Source organism: Diorhabda carinulata, chromosome 4 (genome assembly GCF_026250575.1).
Source record: "Diorhabda carinulata isolate Delta chromosome 4, icDioCari1.1, whole genome shotgun sequence".
Taxonomy (NCBI): Eukaryota; Metazoa; Arthropoda; class Insecta; order Coleoptera; family Chrysomelidae; genus Diorhabda; species Diorhabda carinulata.
Window position 1 is genome coordinate 10051043 of NC_079463.1, and position 13634 is coordinate 10064676.

General features: G+C 34.2%; 1 protein-coding gene across 5 annotated transcripts in view; it reads left to right on the forward strand.

The window, feature by feature from the left end:
* The first annotated feature begins 1384 nt into the window (after positions 1-1384).
* The window catches only part of LOC130893440 (serine/threonine-protein kinase NLK), a 78894-nt gene continuing 66644 nt past the window's right edge, over positions 1385-13634 (forward strand). For all 5 annotated transcript variants that reach the window (XR_009059208.1, XM_057799568.1, XM_057799566.1 and 2 more), the window contains exon 1: positions 1385-1966. Coding sequence is in view for 4 of the 5 variants with exons in the window: in XM_057799568.1 (XP_057655551.1) it covers positions 1746-1966 (221 nt within the window). In the remaining variant the exon portion in view is untranslated. The remainder of the gene's footprint in view (positions 1967-13634) is intronic.

The following is a 13634-nucleotide window of genomic DNA, read 5'->3' on the forward strand; positions in this document are numbered from 1 at the left end:
TGGAAAATAGGAATGCGGAAGTTCAAACGTATAGTGAAAGAAGAATATCCTTGGAAAAAAAAACGCAACAAAAAAAGAAGAAATATTTTAACCAGAATTTATTTTTAACTAAAAAGTAGAGAATTGGCAGTGAAATTAATGAAAATGATAGAAAAAACAAAAAGACTATAAGGAATTAAAAAGAAATAAATGGCGTGTAAAAATATAATAATACGACAAAATGGTGAATAAAAAAGATAACTCTGAATAGACATAAGAAAATAATAAAGTATAACAAAAAACAAGATAAAGCAGCAAAAATTACAAAAAAAAATATTTTTTCCTCGTTTTTTATCACTCATAACCTTCATTTACTTCCCAAAATTTTCTGCTTTCAGATATTTCTTCTCTATTTCGAAAATGTGATATTCAGCAACATGTCTTCTCTCATATACTCTAAACAGTTCTTTTGGGAACAAATGTCTACGTTACTGTGCCGACAATATTCATTATATATCTCGTTCGAGACACTTTATATCTACTGCGCATGCTTCAAACGCGCAAAAGATGCACAGAACTAAATGAAGCACTCTGAGGAGAGAGAGAACGATACACAATTTATTTCACTTAGTCGGAACACCTTCCACTTATAGGAACTGTCCATATAGAAGTATTACATATATGGTACAATCCAGTTACATTCTTCTCTCTCTATCTTTAATGTCAATTATATGATTGTGGTTCATTGTTTGTTTACGTCACGTGTGTTATCTGTCATTTAATCGCCTTTATGAATTCTCTTATTGTCTTTATAACCAGCTTTTGTTCATTTTTTTGTAGTAGCTCGTTTTGTATAGTCATTATTTATGTTTTTATACGCATTTCCGAAATTTTCCGAAAATTTGTTTCACCTGTATGTCATTATTCAACATTTCACAGTAGAAAATAAAGAAATCTTTCAAGCGATATATCACAACCCCATATTCAACAAAGTTGCACATGTCATTCGAGTTAGGTTATAATTATTCACTCTGTATATGATTTAATCAGATTTTTAAGAATAAAAAAAGATTGTTATTGAAAATAATAACTACGTAAGTATTAGTTAAGTGTTTTACGTAAATAATTATCAGTTGTTGTTGCATCTAAGCTCCGTGGGAAACAATATTTTATTACTGCCACGATGTATGTAAAAATTTTAAATCTCGTAAACAACTATGCATTGATAAAAGAAATTGTTTAAACAATCTATTAACCGAAATATGCGTTATTGCCTTGAAAACGTACAAGCGGAAAACAGACAATAAAACTACAATCAGCTGTTACACTGATACACCACGCAGGCGTACTACCGGTTCCTTGCTAGGGAACAAGCGATACTTCAGCATTGTTGCCATTTAAAATCAGTGTGCTACAAACAGCGGTAGGAGGTGTGTCGTGGCAGATCTCCTCAAATAATCTTTTCTTTTTTTATTTATCCAAGCCTTCCTAGTTTACGTTTAGTTTTACAATTTCTACCGTGAAATTGCATTTTGGACTGTGTTAACGATTTCTATTGTTTTAGTGAAGGAATTTAACGTAGTGTTTGGTCTTCAATAACGTGTAACGATTAATTTACTACGCGAAACTAGAGAATAGTGGTATAAATTACGTTTTCTGGGACTTAAATAACATAAATTAATATAATTGTAAGCAAAATATTTAGTGTAAAATGTTAACAGCGTAATAAGAAAGAAAAACTGTCGCATTGGGTGAATATATATTTGATGGCTGTGGCGGTTCCTAACTGCCACTCGAGGGTGTCAATGTCTGTCTCGATGAGCCTGATGCAGGGTACAGCCGGGCCTACGACCGGGGCAGGGCAACAAGGGGGCCTGCATGGGGCCCAACCCTACTATCATCCACAACACGCCGCAGCACCGGCCCATACACAGGAACAGGTCCAACCGGATAGACCCATTGGGTACGGAGCCTTCGGAGTTGTTTGGTAAGTTGAGAAATAGGATTGTGGGGCATTGGCGTAGGTGGACTCGTATTCTAAATAGGCCTAATACATTTTATACGATATTTAAACAAACAATTTTTTGTGGTCAGTTCTTCGTAATAATCAGACATTAAATGATTATCCATTACGTGGTAGTGTCAACAATACTGATGAAATTATTGAAAATTTGTTTGGGTTATTATATTAACATTTAAAATAGATTAAGGATGAGGCCCTTTTTGCTATCTAATGTTCAAATCTCATGTATAAAGTAGGTGTTTTTCTTTTACTTAATTTTATTATACCGTGAGGTTCTGAACTAAGGGCTAAATTCCTACCATTTTCTGTTCCTAACCAATGTGTGTTATCTTGGTGATACTGATAAGGATAATGGAAGGAATTTATTAAATTGGTATATTTTTATCTCTCTCCTCCTGTTAATTATGTGGCAGTTTGACGAATTTAGACAAGAGGACTCTAATTACGTTAATTATATTAGTATATTAATTATATTAGAGATTAGTTTTCTTTTATATTTTTCAAATTTTTTACATTTTGTATAATAATTTTTTGCTTTCTTTTAATATTTTCAGAGTTTTATTCGATTTTTTTTTTAAATTTAAAGATTTTTTTTTAATTTCCTATTTTTGTCTAAATTTATTGAGTTTTCTTGGGGTTTTTAACATTTTTAGGGCTTTATCATAAATTTATCATTTTTTCTTCCATTTTTAAAAATGCTTTATTTTTTCGAATTAATCACAATTCTATCATTTTTCTTTGAAATTTAGCGTTTTCCACTTTATTTTGCTTCGCACTCGTTTTTTATAAATTTTTCAGATTTTCCCCGATAAATTTCGCATTTTTTCGAATTTTTCAAAAATTATCTGGTTTTTCCTCATTTTGCCGCAATTTCAAGTTTTATTTATAAAATTTCCGACGATTTTTTGTATTTGACGAATTTTTTGGCAATTTCTTGGTTTTCTTCGAAATTTCCAAGAATTATTGAGTTTATTTTATTTGTACAGCGTTATGACTGATCTTAGTATTCCAAAAAAACTTTTGTCTTACGAAATAGACACTCGAACATACAAAGACGAAGGTAAAGGCAAATCAAAGAATATCAGTATGTTTCCAGACCAACACAGGACTAAAACAGGAATATCCGTTATCCACTATGCTATTCAATATAGTATTAAATAGGATACTACGTGAAGACAGTTTGAAGAGAACATGAACACTAAACGCAGCTACTGGCGAACGCAGACGATGTAGTAATTCTCTCAATATCGGTAATGACAATGGTAATGACAACACCACAAAGGAAAAAAGAAAGAAAGAAGAAGAAAAGGCAATGAGCTAAGAACAAGTTCAAAGTTATGTATATCTTGGGTTGGTTATCAAGGATGACGGTGACGAGGCAGGAAATCTAGAATCGGAGGAAAGTAAACAGTTGGGAGCGCCGAACGCTATAATAACATCCCTAAAAATCTCCATAAAGGCGAATCTATTTGGAGAAGCAGAAAGCAAAATTATAAGATTTAAAAGAATATAGTGGCTGGGCCAAATACAGAGAATGCCAGATTTTAGAACAATAAAAAAATCATAGAACAAGGAAGAACAAAAAAAGGAAGACCAAGGAAAAGATGGTACGCAGAGGTGATGAAAGACTGGAAAACGAAAGCAAAAAAATAGGAAAGAGTGGAGAGGAATCACTTACATGCTATGGATCATTTATGATATTTTCTCATATTTTTATCATTTTTTCTAAAAATTTACGTTTTTCACTTCACCTTGCTTTGCACTCTTTGTTTTTTTCCGATTTTTTCCGATATTTTCCACATTTCTTCGAATTTTTCAAAAATTATTTGGTTTTTCGTCATTTTGTTACAATGTTAAGGTTTGTTCACAAATTTTACGATTTTTCGTATTTCACAAATTTTTTGATAATTTTCGATTGCTCGACTCTTGTCCCCTTTTTTAAAATTTTCTCCCATTTTTATCATTTTTTTCTAGAAAGTGGACGTTGTACACTTTACCTTGCTTTACAAGTTTTTTCACAAATTTTTCAGTTTTTTAAATTACCTTTTTACTTTTCTTGGAAAGTTCCGAGATTATTGTGGTTTTTTTGTCATTTTGTCGCAATTTCAAACGCTTCTTACAAATTTTTGAACGATTTTTCTTACGTTTTAATCATTTATCCTAAAATTCATGAATTACTGTTTGCTTTGTACACTTTGTACACAAATTTTCTCGTGGAAATTGGTAACGCTTCTCACTATGTCTGGAATTTTTACATGTTTTCAAGACTTTTAGGATATGGGGAGAGTTTTTTACTATACTCTTTTGTTTATTAATTTTTGAATAAAATATTTTTTTTTTCCAAATATTTGGAACTGAAACAATTACACTCAATAACCAGTATTTTTGATAATTCTCTTGGTGACAAAATTGAAGATAAATTAAATTTTCTCCAATCTTCAAGCATCTTGTATTAAATATAAACAAGGTACGTTTCCGCATTGACACCTTGTATATGTGAGTTTTTGAAAGTCTTGAAAGCCGTAATTAGGTACAAATACATAGTATATTACTTTGAATAATTTTTGAATCATCTAGATGCAGAAGTTAATCCTTGAAATTTGTTCTAAATTCGGAATTTAATACGAACTCAAGTTCATTGACCTAATTTATCTACAAAGATATAAGTATGTTCTAAATTTACACATGTTACAATGTATTACGAATTCAAATATCAAGTAGACTCTGATAGTTTTCCACGTTTTCTTTCAACGTTTCCTCTTGAACAACTAAAATAATTTTTCCCTGCTTATATCCAATAATTTAACATCATCTTCTATCTATAAGAAATATATTTGTGGTTGGAATCAATGAAACTAATAGTTCAACAGAAATTTGTATTTTTATATTGAGTGTCTGAAAAAACTTGTTATTTTGTGAAAACAAACACCCTATATATTTTGTATACATATATTAGCTTATGCAATATGTATTTATAGCAAATACAAACTATGTTGAAGTGTGTAACTCAAAATTAGGCATTGAAATTCATATATTTTCGAAGGAATAAATGCATTCGTATTACGAGGGTAGTGCCAAAAGTTGTCTCGTATTTCTTGTGTTATTTACATATAAAAATTGACATTGTTAATAGAAGCAGTGAGTAGATGAATAAAATTTTGATTTGTGTGTCTTCTTCACCTTTGCTTCGTAGGCTTAAGTATCTTACTTGGTGCCTATCGTCTTTAGCCATATACTAATGACCAGTAATCAACCCTTATCTAATTTGTTTCGAGTTGAAATAATATCAGTACTTTTGAGGTTTTTGCTGAGTCGCAGACCCGTGGCTTCCAGCCACCTGTTTCGAAAACCGTTTCCAGCTCTTCTTTGTATGAAATTTTTGATGGAATCGTCGGAAATGAGAATCGGGAAAACGGAAATTCTCATCTGCCTGGTTTCCTGGATAAATTATCTTCATAGTTCATAGTAACATTGTGGGCGACCAAGGGGCCGTTAAGCACATAGACCTCCAGATAGGCCCGTCGCGCCCCACTTGACGTTACCAAACGCCGATGTCCTTTGAGAAGCCAATCAGACACTATGGTTTGAACCCTTTGATGTCATTAGGCAAGCTGTGAGATTTTCCTATGTCTCCAGCTCTCGTGTGAGTGCAGTTTCATTTTCCTACATGCACCAGCGGCATTGCAGCGAAACACACAATGTGTACCTTTGCTTACCTCATGTCAGGTGTCTATTCATCTCTACTGAGCCTGCCTTGCAAATAGACAGTTAAGAGATGCGTTAGCAACACTTTTAGCTACACCAAGGATGCGTTCTGGGTCCATTAAACAAATTATCTTGTTGTCAACGGCTTTTCGGTCATAGCCACCGATTTTTTAAAAGAAGAGCTTGTTCGTGAGAAAAATCATTTTGTTATTAAAAGTGCCGTTAGAAATATCGTGTTACGGTAACTTGGCCAGCGTTTTTTTGGGGGAGAAATGACCATGGATAAACCTTGAAAATGATGTCATGAGCCGTATTAAAAATAGCGTTTCAATAATAGTATGACAAAATACACCACATCGTCTATTTAATTAGATTTCTATTTTAAAGGTCGAGTTCAAAGATAAACATTGACAATATTATTAGCAAAATTCGTAAGCGTAGTTAAGGTCGAATATATTTGGCATAGGAAAATAGAGATAAAGTTTGTTAAATTAACATTCATAAAACTAAATTGGTTATAGCGAAATAAATATATACAGTGTGTGTCTTATTAAGAAAATGCAAACACCTATGTATAAAAATGCTGGTGAGGAAGCTGAAAGTCTGAGCCTCCTCTGATAATGCGTATTGAGATAACTACTTTGAACATATGGCATCCCCTCGTAATAATAAATCTCTTTTTCTACATTTGTTAGTACTTTTACTCGCCACATTAAATTATAAAAATTGTTAAGTAACAGAATAATTTAAAAAAAAAAATTCGTTTCATAATATTTAAAAAAAAGAAGCGTCGCGGTTGGTAATTACCAATACAACAGATAAAAAAAATACCATCGCGGTTGCTTAGGATGTACCCAGCTTTGTAAAAAAGGATGGCCAGCTGTTATTTTATGAGCAGGTGGTTCCACATCTGTCTATCGAACCTAAGGACCGGACCAACTTGATTATCGACAGTCAGATGTATCTTCTCCTATAACTAGTAACTGTATCCATGATATTTTGATACATTTTTATATAAGGTGGTTCAGAATTATTTATATTTCTAGAGCTTAACTGTTTCAAATAGTTTTTACGAGTATATTGTTTTATAATTTCTTTTTGAATAAAATTCACACCAAATATGCCAAATAAAGTGAATTTTACCCTAAAATAGCGCTAATTTTTTATGAGTTTCAATTTTCTTTTTCATCTCTCTAGCTCTCAAAACTATTGTCGTTGGATTCCCACCTTTCTAAAAACAAACTGTTACTTGTTTTGGGAAAATATGTTTTTGAAAACCATGCCGTTATTCGTCTATGGTAACTGTTTTTTTTTCTTTCAAAAAATCGTCATTTGTATCCAGAAAATGTTTGTTTTTAAACCAACCGTTATGCGTTATGCGACCCTCCTTCCCAAAAACAAATCGAAATTTATTTTTCGAAAGCCTTTAGAAGCTTTTCTTTAAGAACACACCGTCTTTGGAAACTCTCCTTTTCAAAAATAAACCCGGAAAACTGCCCCTTTTTGAAAACAAATCGAAATGTATCTTCAAAAGACCTTGCTTCTCAAAATCAAATCCAAGCTTGTCTTTAGAAGATCCTCCTTCTCAAAAAGAGATCGACATTTGTCTTTAGAAAACTGCCCTTCACAAAAAAAACGTCATTTGTTTATAAAAACTGCTTTTCTGAAAAACAAACCATTTATGGTCTTTAGAAACTGACTGTTTCAAACGTCATATGTCTTAGGAAACTGCCTTTCTTTAAGAACAAACCGACTTTTATCTTCAAAAGACTTCTCAAAATAAAATCGACATTTGTCTAAGGAAGATCCTCCTTCTCAAAAACAGACCGACATTTATCTTTAGAAGACCCCTTTTTCTTAACAGACATTTGTCTATAGATGACTCTCTTTCTCAAAAAACAAACCGTCAATTGTTTTTAGAAAATATTTTCATGAAAAACAAATCATTAATGGACTTTATAAACGGTTTTGTCCAAAAACAAACTGATTGTTAAATTCCTAAGAGTCCATAAGATCGTACCATTGACGAGTGTGGTTCAGCTCAAATAAACTTTGAGGAAAAATGATAACAAGAATAAATTGACTTTACGATAACAATAGAAGTCGACAAACTGATAAATATTTTCCCGTTATCGTCTTCTCACTGATTTATATTTATATTTAATACATTACGTATATCAGAACTTGTAAGAACATGCCCAAATGAACGTTTAAATGGCCCAAAAAACTTTTGGTGACATGACATTTCAGAATTTTAGTTTTTATCTCAATATGTTGAAAGACACTCAAAAACCAGGTGTACTGTAAACAAACTATGAGACTATTTGGAGAAATGAAAATTATACGAGGATGTATTGATATCTAGACAGCCTAGACCAGTTCCATGCATAAACAAAATATTGCGTTACCATAGCAACGAACAATAACTTATTAGAAGTGTCAGTGTAAAGTAAAAAAGTAAACCAGAATTACGCAATAAATTAAAAGAAAAAAGATGTCCACCGAAATTGTCAAAATCGAAAAATTGGAGTATCGAGCCATCATCAGTACCTGTATTTAAAAGGGTTGAGAGGTAAGCAGATTTATGAAGATATACTTAATACCCTTGGTGATCAATATACTTCGTATGCGACCGTGAAAAGTTGGACTGCAAGCTTCAAAAGAGATAAATTTTCCATTGAAGATGATGAACGATCGAGAAGGCCAGCTTCTGTGTCAGTCCCCGAAAATATCGATGCAGTTCATCACATGATTTCATCAGACCAACAAATTGGACTGAAACGGATATCTGAAGTACTGAATATTTCATATGAACGCGTTCATCATATAGTTCAAGTCAATTATGACATGAGAAAAATTGCTGCAAAATGGATCCCCAAATGTTTGAACGTTGACCAAAAGCGTGCAGGGGTAGAAGCATCGCGTTCGATCTGTGCTCGATTTGAAAACGATGAAGATTTCTTAAACCGAATTGTTACTAGGGATGAGACTTGGGTACATTTCTGGTTCTCCAAGACCTAAAGAAGTTTAGTCTTCAAAAATCTGCTGGAAAAGTTCTTGCTTTAGTTTTTTGGGGATTGCCATGGAGTAATCATGATTGATTTTTTAGATAAGGGTGTAGAACAATAACTGGAGATTACTATTCGTTATTACTGACCATTCTACGGGAAAAAATTAAAGAGAAAAGACGCGGAAAGCTATCCAAAGGTGTTTTGTTTTTGCAGGACAACGTCCCTGCACACAAATCTCATGTTGCTATGCAAAAAATTACTAGAACACCCTCCTTATTGACCAGATGTGGCTCCGTCCAACTATCATCTCAACAGTAAAAAAGTTTAAAAGGTCGTAAATTTTCTTCCAACGGAGGTAATAAAAGCTGTGGAGGTCTGGTTTGAAGAAACATTTTTTTTGCAAGTTCTAGAGACGTTGCAGGTTCGCTGTAATAAATGTATCCAATTAAGAGGAGAATATGTCGAGTAATAAAATATTTTGACATTGAAATTTGCTTGGTTCTATAGTAGGCTAAGAATTTTTCAATATATCCTCGTACATATCATTTGACATTTAAAACACTTTCGATAGTTACAATAATCGTTTGCTAACGTCTTAACAATGATTCTCAATGAAATTTAATCGTGAATTATGAAGTGGGAGTTTGTTGAACGTTTTACGGCTTATCATTAAAAATGTTTGAAACAAAAGAATGTATAGGTTATAAATAAAACAGCTGACTCATTAAGTGAGGACAGGTATACGTTACAACGCCTATGAGTCTATTTAACTAACGGTAATAAACAACACAAGAATGATATCGTATGTGCCGATATAGGATATTGAATAGAATTTTAATTTTTATGAGAAAAATTGTCACGTCTTGTATGAAAATTTGGTATTAAACTTGACTCATCATCTTCATCCAATTCTATATTACTCTACACGATGTGGCCGTTCTTCTTTAAGTATATGGATGGAAAACTAGTACCTCATGTTCACTTGAATTAGATAGACAAATAAAAACAAATATTCATAATTGGATATGTTTTCCTAAATATTCCCCATTAACAGTCTTATCATACTAGCGGTTTGCGAGCGGCAGCGGGGAGGAACAGTCGCGCATCGAATGCACCGCGAACACGTCGCGAGTACGTCGCGAACGCGTGGCAGAAATGCAATGTTTTCGTCACGTGTTTGTAGCGCTCAATACACCTATTAACCAAATGGATAAAAAGTGGTAGGTACCAGGATTTAGGAATTTACTATTCAGAAAAAAGAAATCATTATAAATTGTATCTTCACCCTTACTATTCTCGTCATAAACGCTTGGCGAAACATTAATTGGCTGCAGTGAATTATTCCGGGATGGCTCTGGTCTTGTGAAATATCCTGGATATTTTGAAGCATAGCTGTTAAGACATATGGCATCCATTTTATAAGTCTGGATGAATTGATTTTCAACCTTCAACCATAGACAACGCAAAGTTGTATTCGGGCTCACTTTCTCCACTTTTTCTGTCTTTATTCATCCTCTCGTCCATCGTTTGTAAGTTCACTTTGTAATCATTTTATTTGGTCCAATATTACGTAAAGATTTTGAATTTCACTTATAAATTCTGTATCAATATTCAAATATCCCAATGATGCCATGATGATACGAGTGAGCACCTACGTCCTCTAACATTCGTTACGGACTGAAGTGAGGTTAGCGTTTGTACGCGACAGCACAAAATGTCGTCCACACCGCTAATCGTAAATATCTCGTTGCACGTCCGCATCGAATTCGCTGCGCATGTGCGGCGTGATCGTTGCCCGGCCGCTCCGCTTTGAACACCCTCGCAATCCGATAGTAGGATAAGAACGTAAGATCAAGACACTTTTGCATGCGTTTGAATCAATTGTAGAAGCATTTTAAGGTACCTCCAAAACATGTGATTGGAACTCATCAACTGCTTCTTAAGGTGTAAGAATACGTTGACACCCCAATATATCATTCATCTGCGGGAAGGAGAAATCATCAATCATCCATTCGATGTTTTGCCTGTTCGAAAACGTTTCTGTTTGAACTGATGTATGAGAGTTCGCATTATTGTAATGAAGAATGATTCGTCTTCTACGATTGGTTTCTCTGATTTTTTCACACACTTCCGACAAACAAATGCTGGTGTACCATACAAAGTTAAACGTTCTAAGTTGCTCTAATGGAAAAGCAGTTATTTCGAAGTGCCTCGTGTGCGAACAACTTTAGTTGGATGTTGCTCGTCCACCCATACAATCGATTGTTGTTTAGTTTCGGGTTCAAATACATAGATCCATGATTCAAGCCTGTCACGATTTTATAGACGTCTATTGAAGCGCCGCGATTGAATTCTTTCAGCATTTCTTTGCACCAATAGACACGGGCACCTTTTAAGCGATTGTCAAATTATGCAGTATCCAACGCGAACAAATTTTTTTGACAGCCAAATGTTCATGCAATACTAGAAGTATGCGAGTGGAACTAATGCAAAAGTATGCCCCTATCTCACGGTATGTCACATGACGATCTTGCAATATCAGCTTACGCACAGCATCGATGTTTTCTGGCACAATAGTCGGTTTTGGACGATCTTCGCGATTGACTTAATTCGGAAAACCAGCGAAACACTGCGGCAGGAGATGGTGCTTCATCACCAAAAGTTGAAGCGAGTTGATCGGCACACTGTTTTCGTTTAATGTACGTAGAAAGTCATAGAACATGTTTGTGATTTGATTCCATTTTTTTATCAAGATGAATGTTTCAATTTCAACAACTCAAATAGCACTTGTATGACGGCAAGCTCTAAGTACAATCACCATCATAAATGTCAAATTTTATGATGGATATGGCACTCGTATACTGGATCTAACATATATATAAAGTAGGTTCATATAGTCGTACGTAGTCTGTTCTTAAAAGTGTACATAATGAAAAATTTGTTAAAAAGCGAGATGTGAGCGAAGAGGGGCCGTAGCGAGCTCCAAAACTTTCTCTTTATTCGTGTATATACGTATACATGTTCTTTTATATTTTTCCCCATTTTGAGTTTAATTTTAGACCATGATTTTAACAGATACTTGACCATAGTTTCTTGAGATAGTTTGAAAGTATCCCATATTTATATATAAGACTTCTACGTACTTTCAAATCATCTCAAGTAATTTTGATCAAGTAGCAAGGAAATAAGAAGAGAAAAGAATTTGGCATTCACTATATATACGCGTATTTATAGTTTCGTCATTGAAATAAAAACAAAAGTAGTTCCTGAATATCTAGTACTTTGCTTGTTATGACAAAAACCGTAATACTGTGAAATGTTATCAACCAATCGTACAGATGGCTGCGGTTTGTGACATAAGCATATCGATGTAAAAGTATGTCAGTAGGTTAATTCTAATATACGAAGGTGGTTTAATAAAAGGATAACGACACTTTTGGAAATTTTTAAGTTCCCTCGTATAACAGTGTCAATTTAATAGGACTTACAAAAAGTTTGACAACGTTGTTTGTGTCTCTTCCAAAATGAAAGGAGTGTACTTGGAAGTGAAATGGTGGTAAAAACAATAATAATTTTTGATAAAACATTTAAACAATTACAAATTTGATATAAAAATTTATTATGGCAATGAAAAATTTCTGGAAAAATTCAGGTCAATAACGCAGATATGCGAATTGTGAAACCACTAAATTTTTATATTATAATTTGCCTGAAAACATTAAACAGAATATCGTCCTACTATGGTTGAATTGGGAATTGGCATCAACTAATTTTTTTATGTATAAAAATATAGACAAATAGAGTAGTATCATACAAGGTGGCCCAACAAAAGGTTTTATGATAAAGTAAAAAGTAAACCCCGAACTTTAGCGTCCTAAACGAAGCTAACATCTTGCAATTGGAGTTGAAGAGATATCTGTTGGAGAGAATTTCCATTTACTCGATGTAACGCTCTCAAATCTGACATCACTGTTCAAAAAGAACGTTCGTGCTTCAGACAATTATGTCTGTGTCATGATAACAAGGACTCGTCGAGTAGACAACCTCACGCTTCAAGAAACAGTTTTTTTTTTGTTACGTCGTATCTGCGGATAACGAGAATATGTTTACCAAATTTCAATAACAATTTTTCAACTCGCAGCTACCAAATCGAACAACAGTGTGGAAAACGTACAAGATATTCTTGAAAATGGGCTCTATTGTCGACGCGCCGCGCTCTGGACGACCGATAACTGCAACAAGTTCCGAAAATATGGAAATAGCTGCGCTGGCGTTAGTTGAGCATCCGAACCAATCTGCAGTGCGGCTATCGGGAGAACTTATATCCGATTGCTCTTTATGGCGCATGCTCTATTTAGCTTACCATCCACGTCTCCTCCACGCACATCACGATGATAAATTCGATGGCAAATTGGAATTTGGATTATCCGCAGTTCCAGCATTCCATTTTGTGCAACCTTCAAGCTGAACGGTACCGTCAATAGGCATAACTGCGTGCACTGGAACGATCAGAATCCTCAGAATCCTGACGTCTACATTGAAGAAGAATTAAATCTACCTGGCGTGTGTGTGGGCAGATATCCATGCGGGAGGGTCTCGTGACAGGCCAAAGTTATATAGAAATGCTCGAAGATTTACATGGATAAATGAACAACGATCCAACACTCGCTAACATCCGTCAATTCATGTAGGATGGAGCTTCGCCGCACTACGCGTAATGTGTGGAATAGTTGAGTGACCTGACACCCTGTGATTTCTTCCAGTGGGGCTTTCTTAAGGAACAAGCAACCTTCTCGACCTCCGAACTGCAATTAAAGAAAAATTTGAAACTCTTCGTCGGATCTACCTCTCCGTTGAGAAACGTTACCGTAAATGCATCAAGATAAGCATCAATTTGAACCCTTACAGTAACCTTT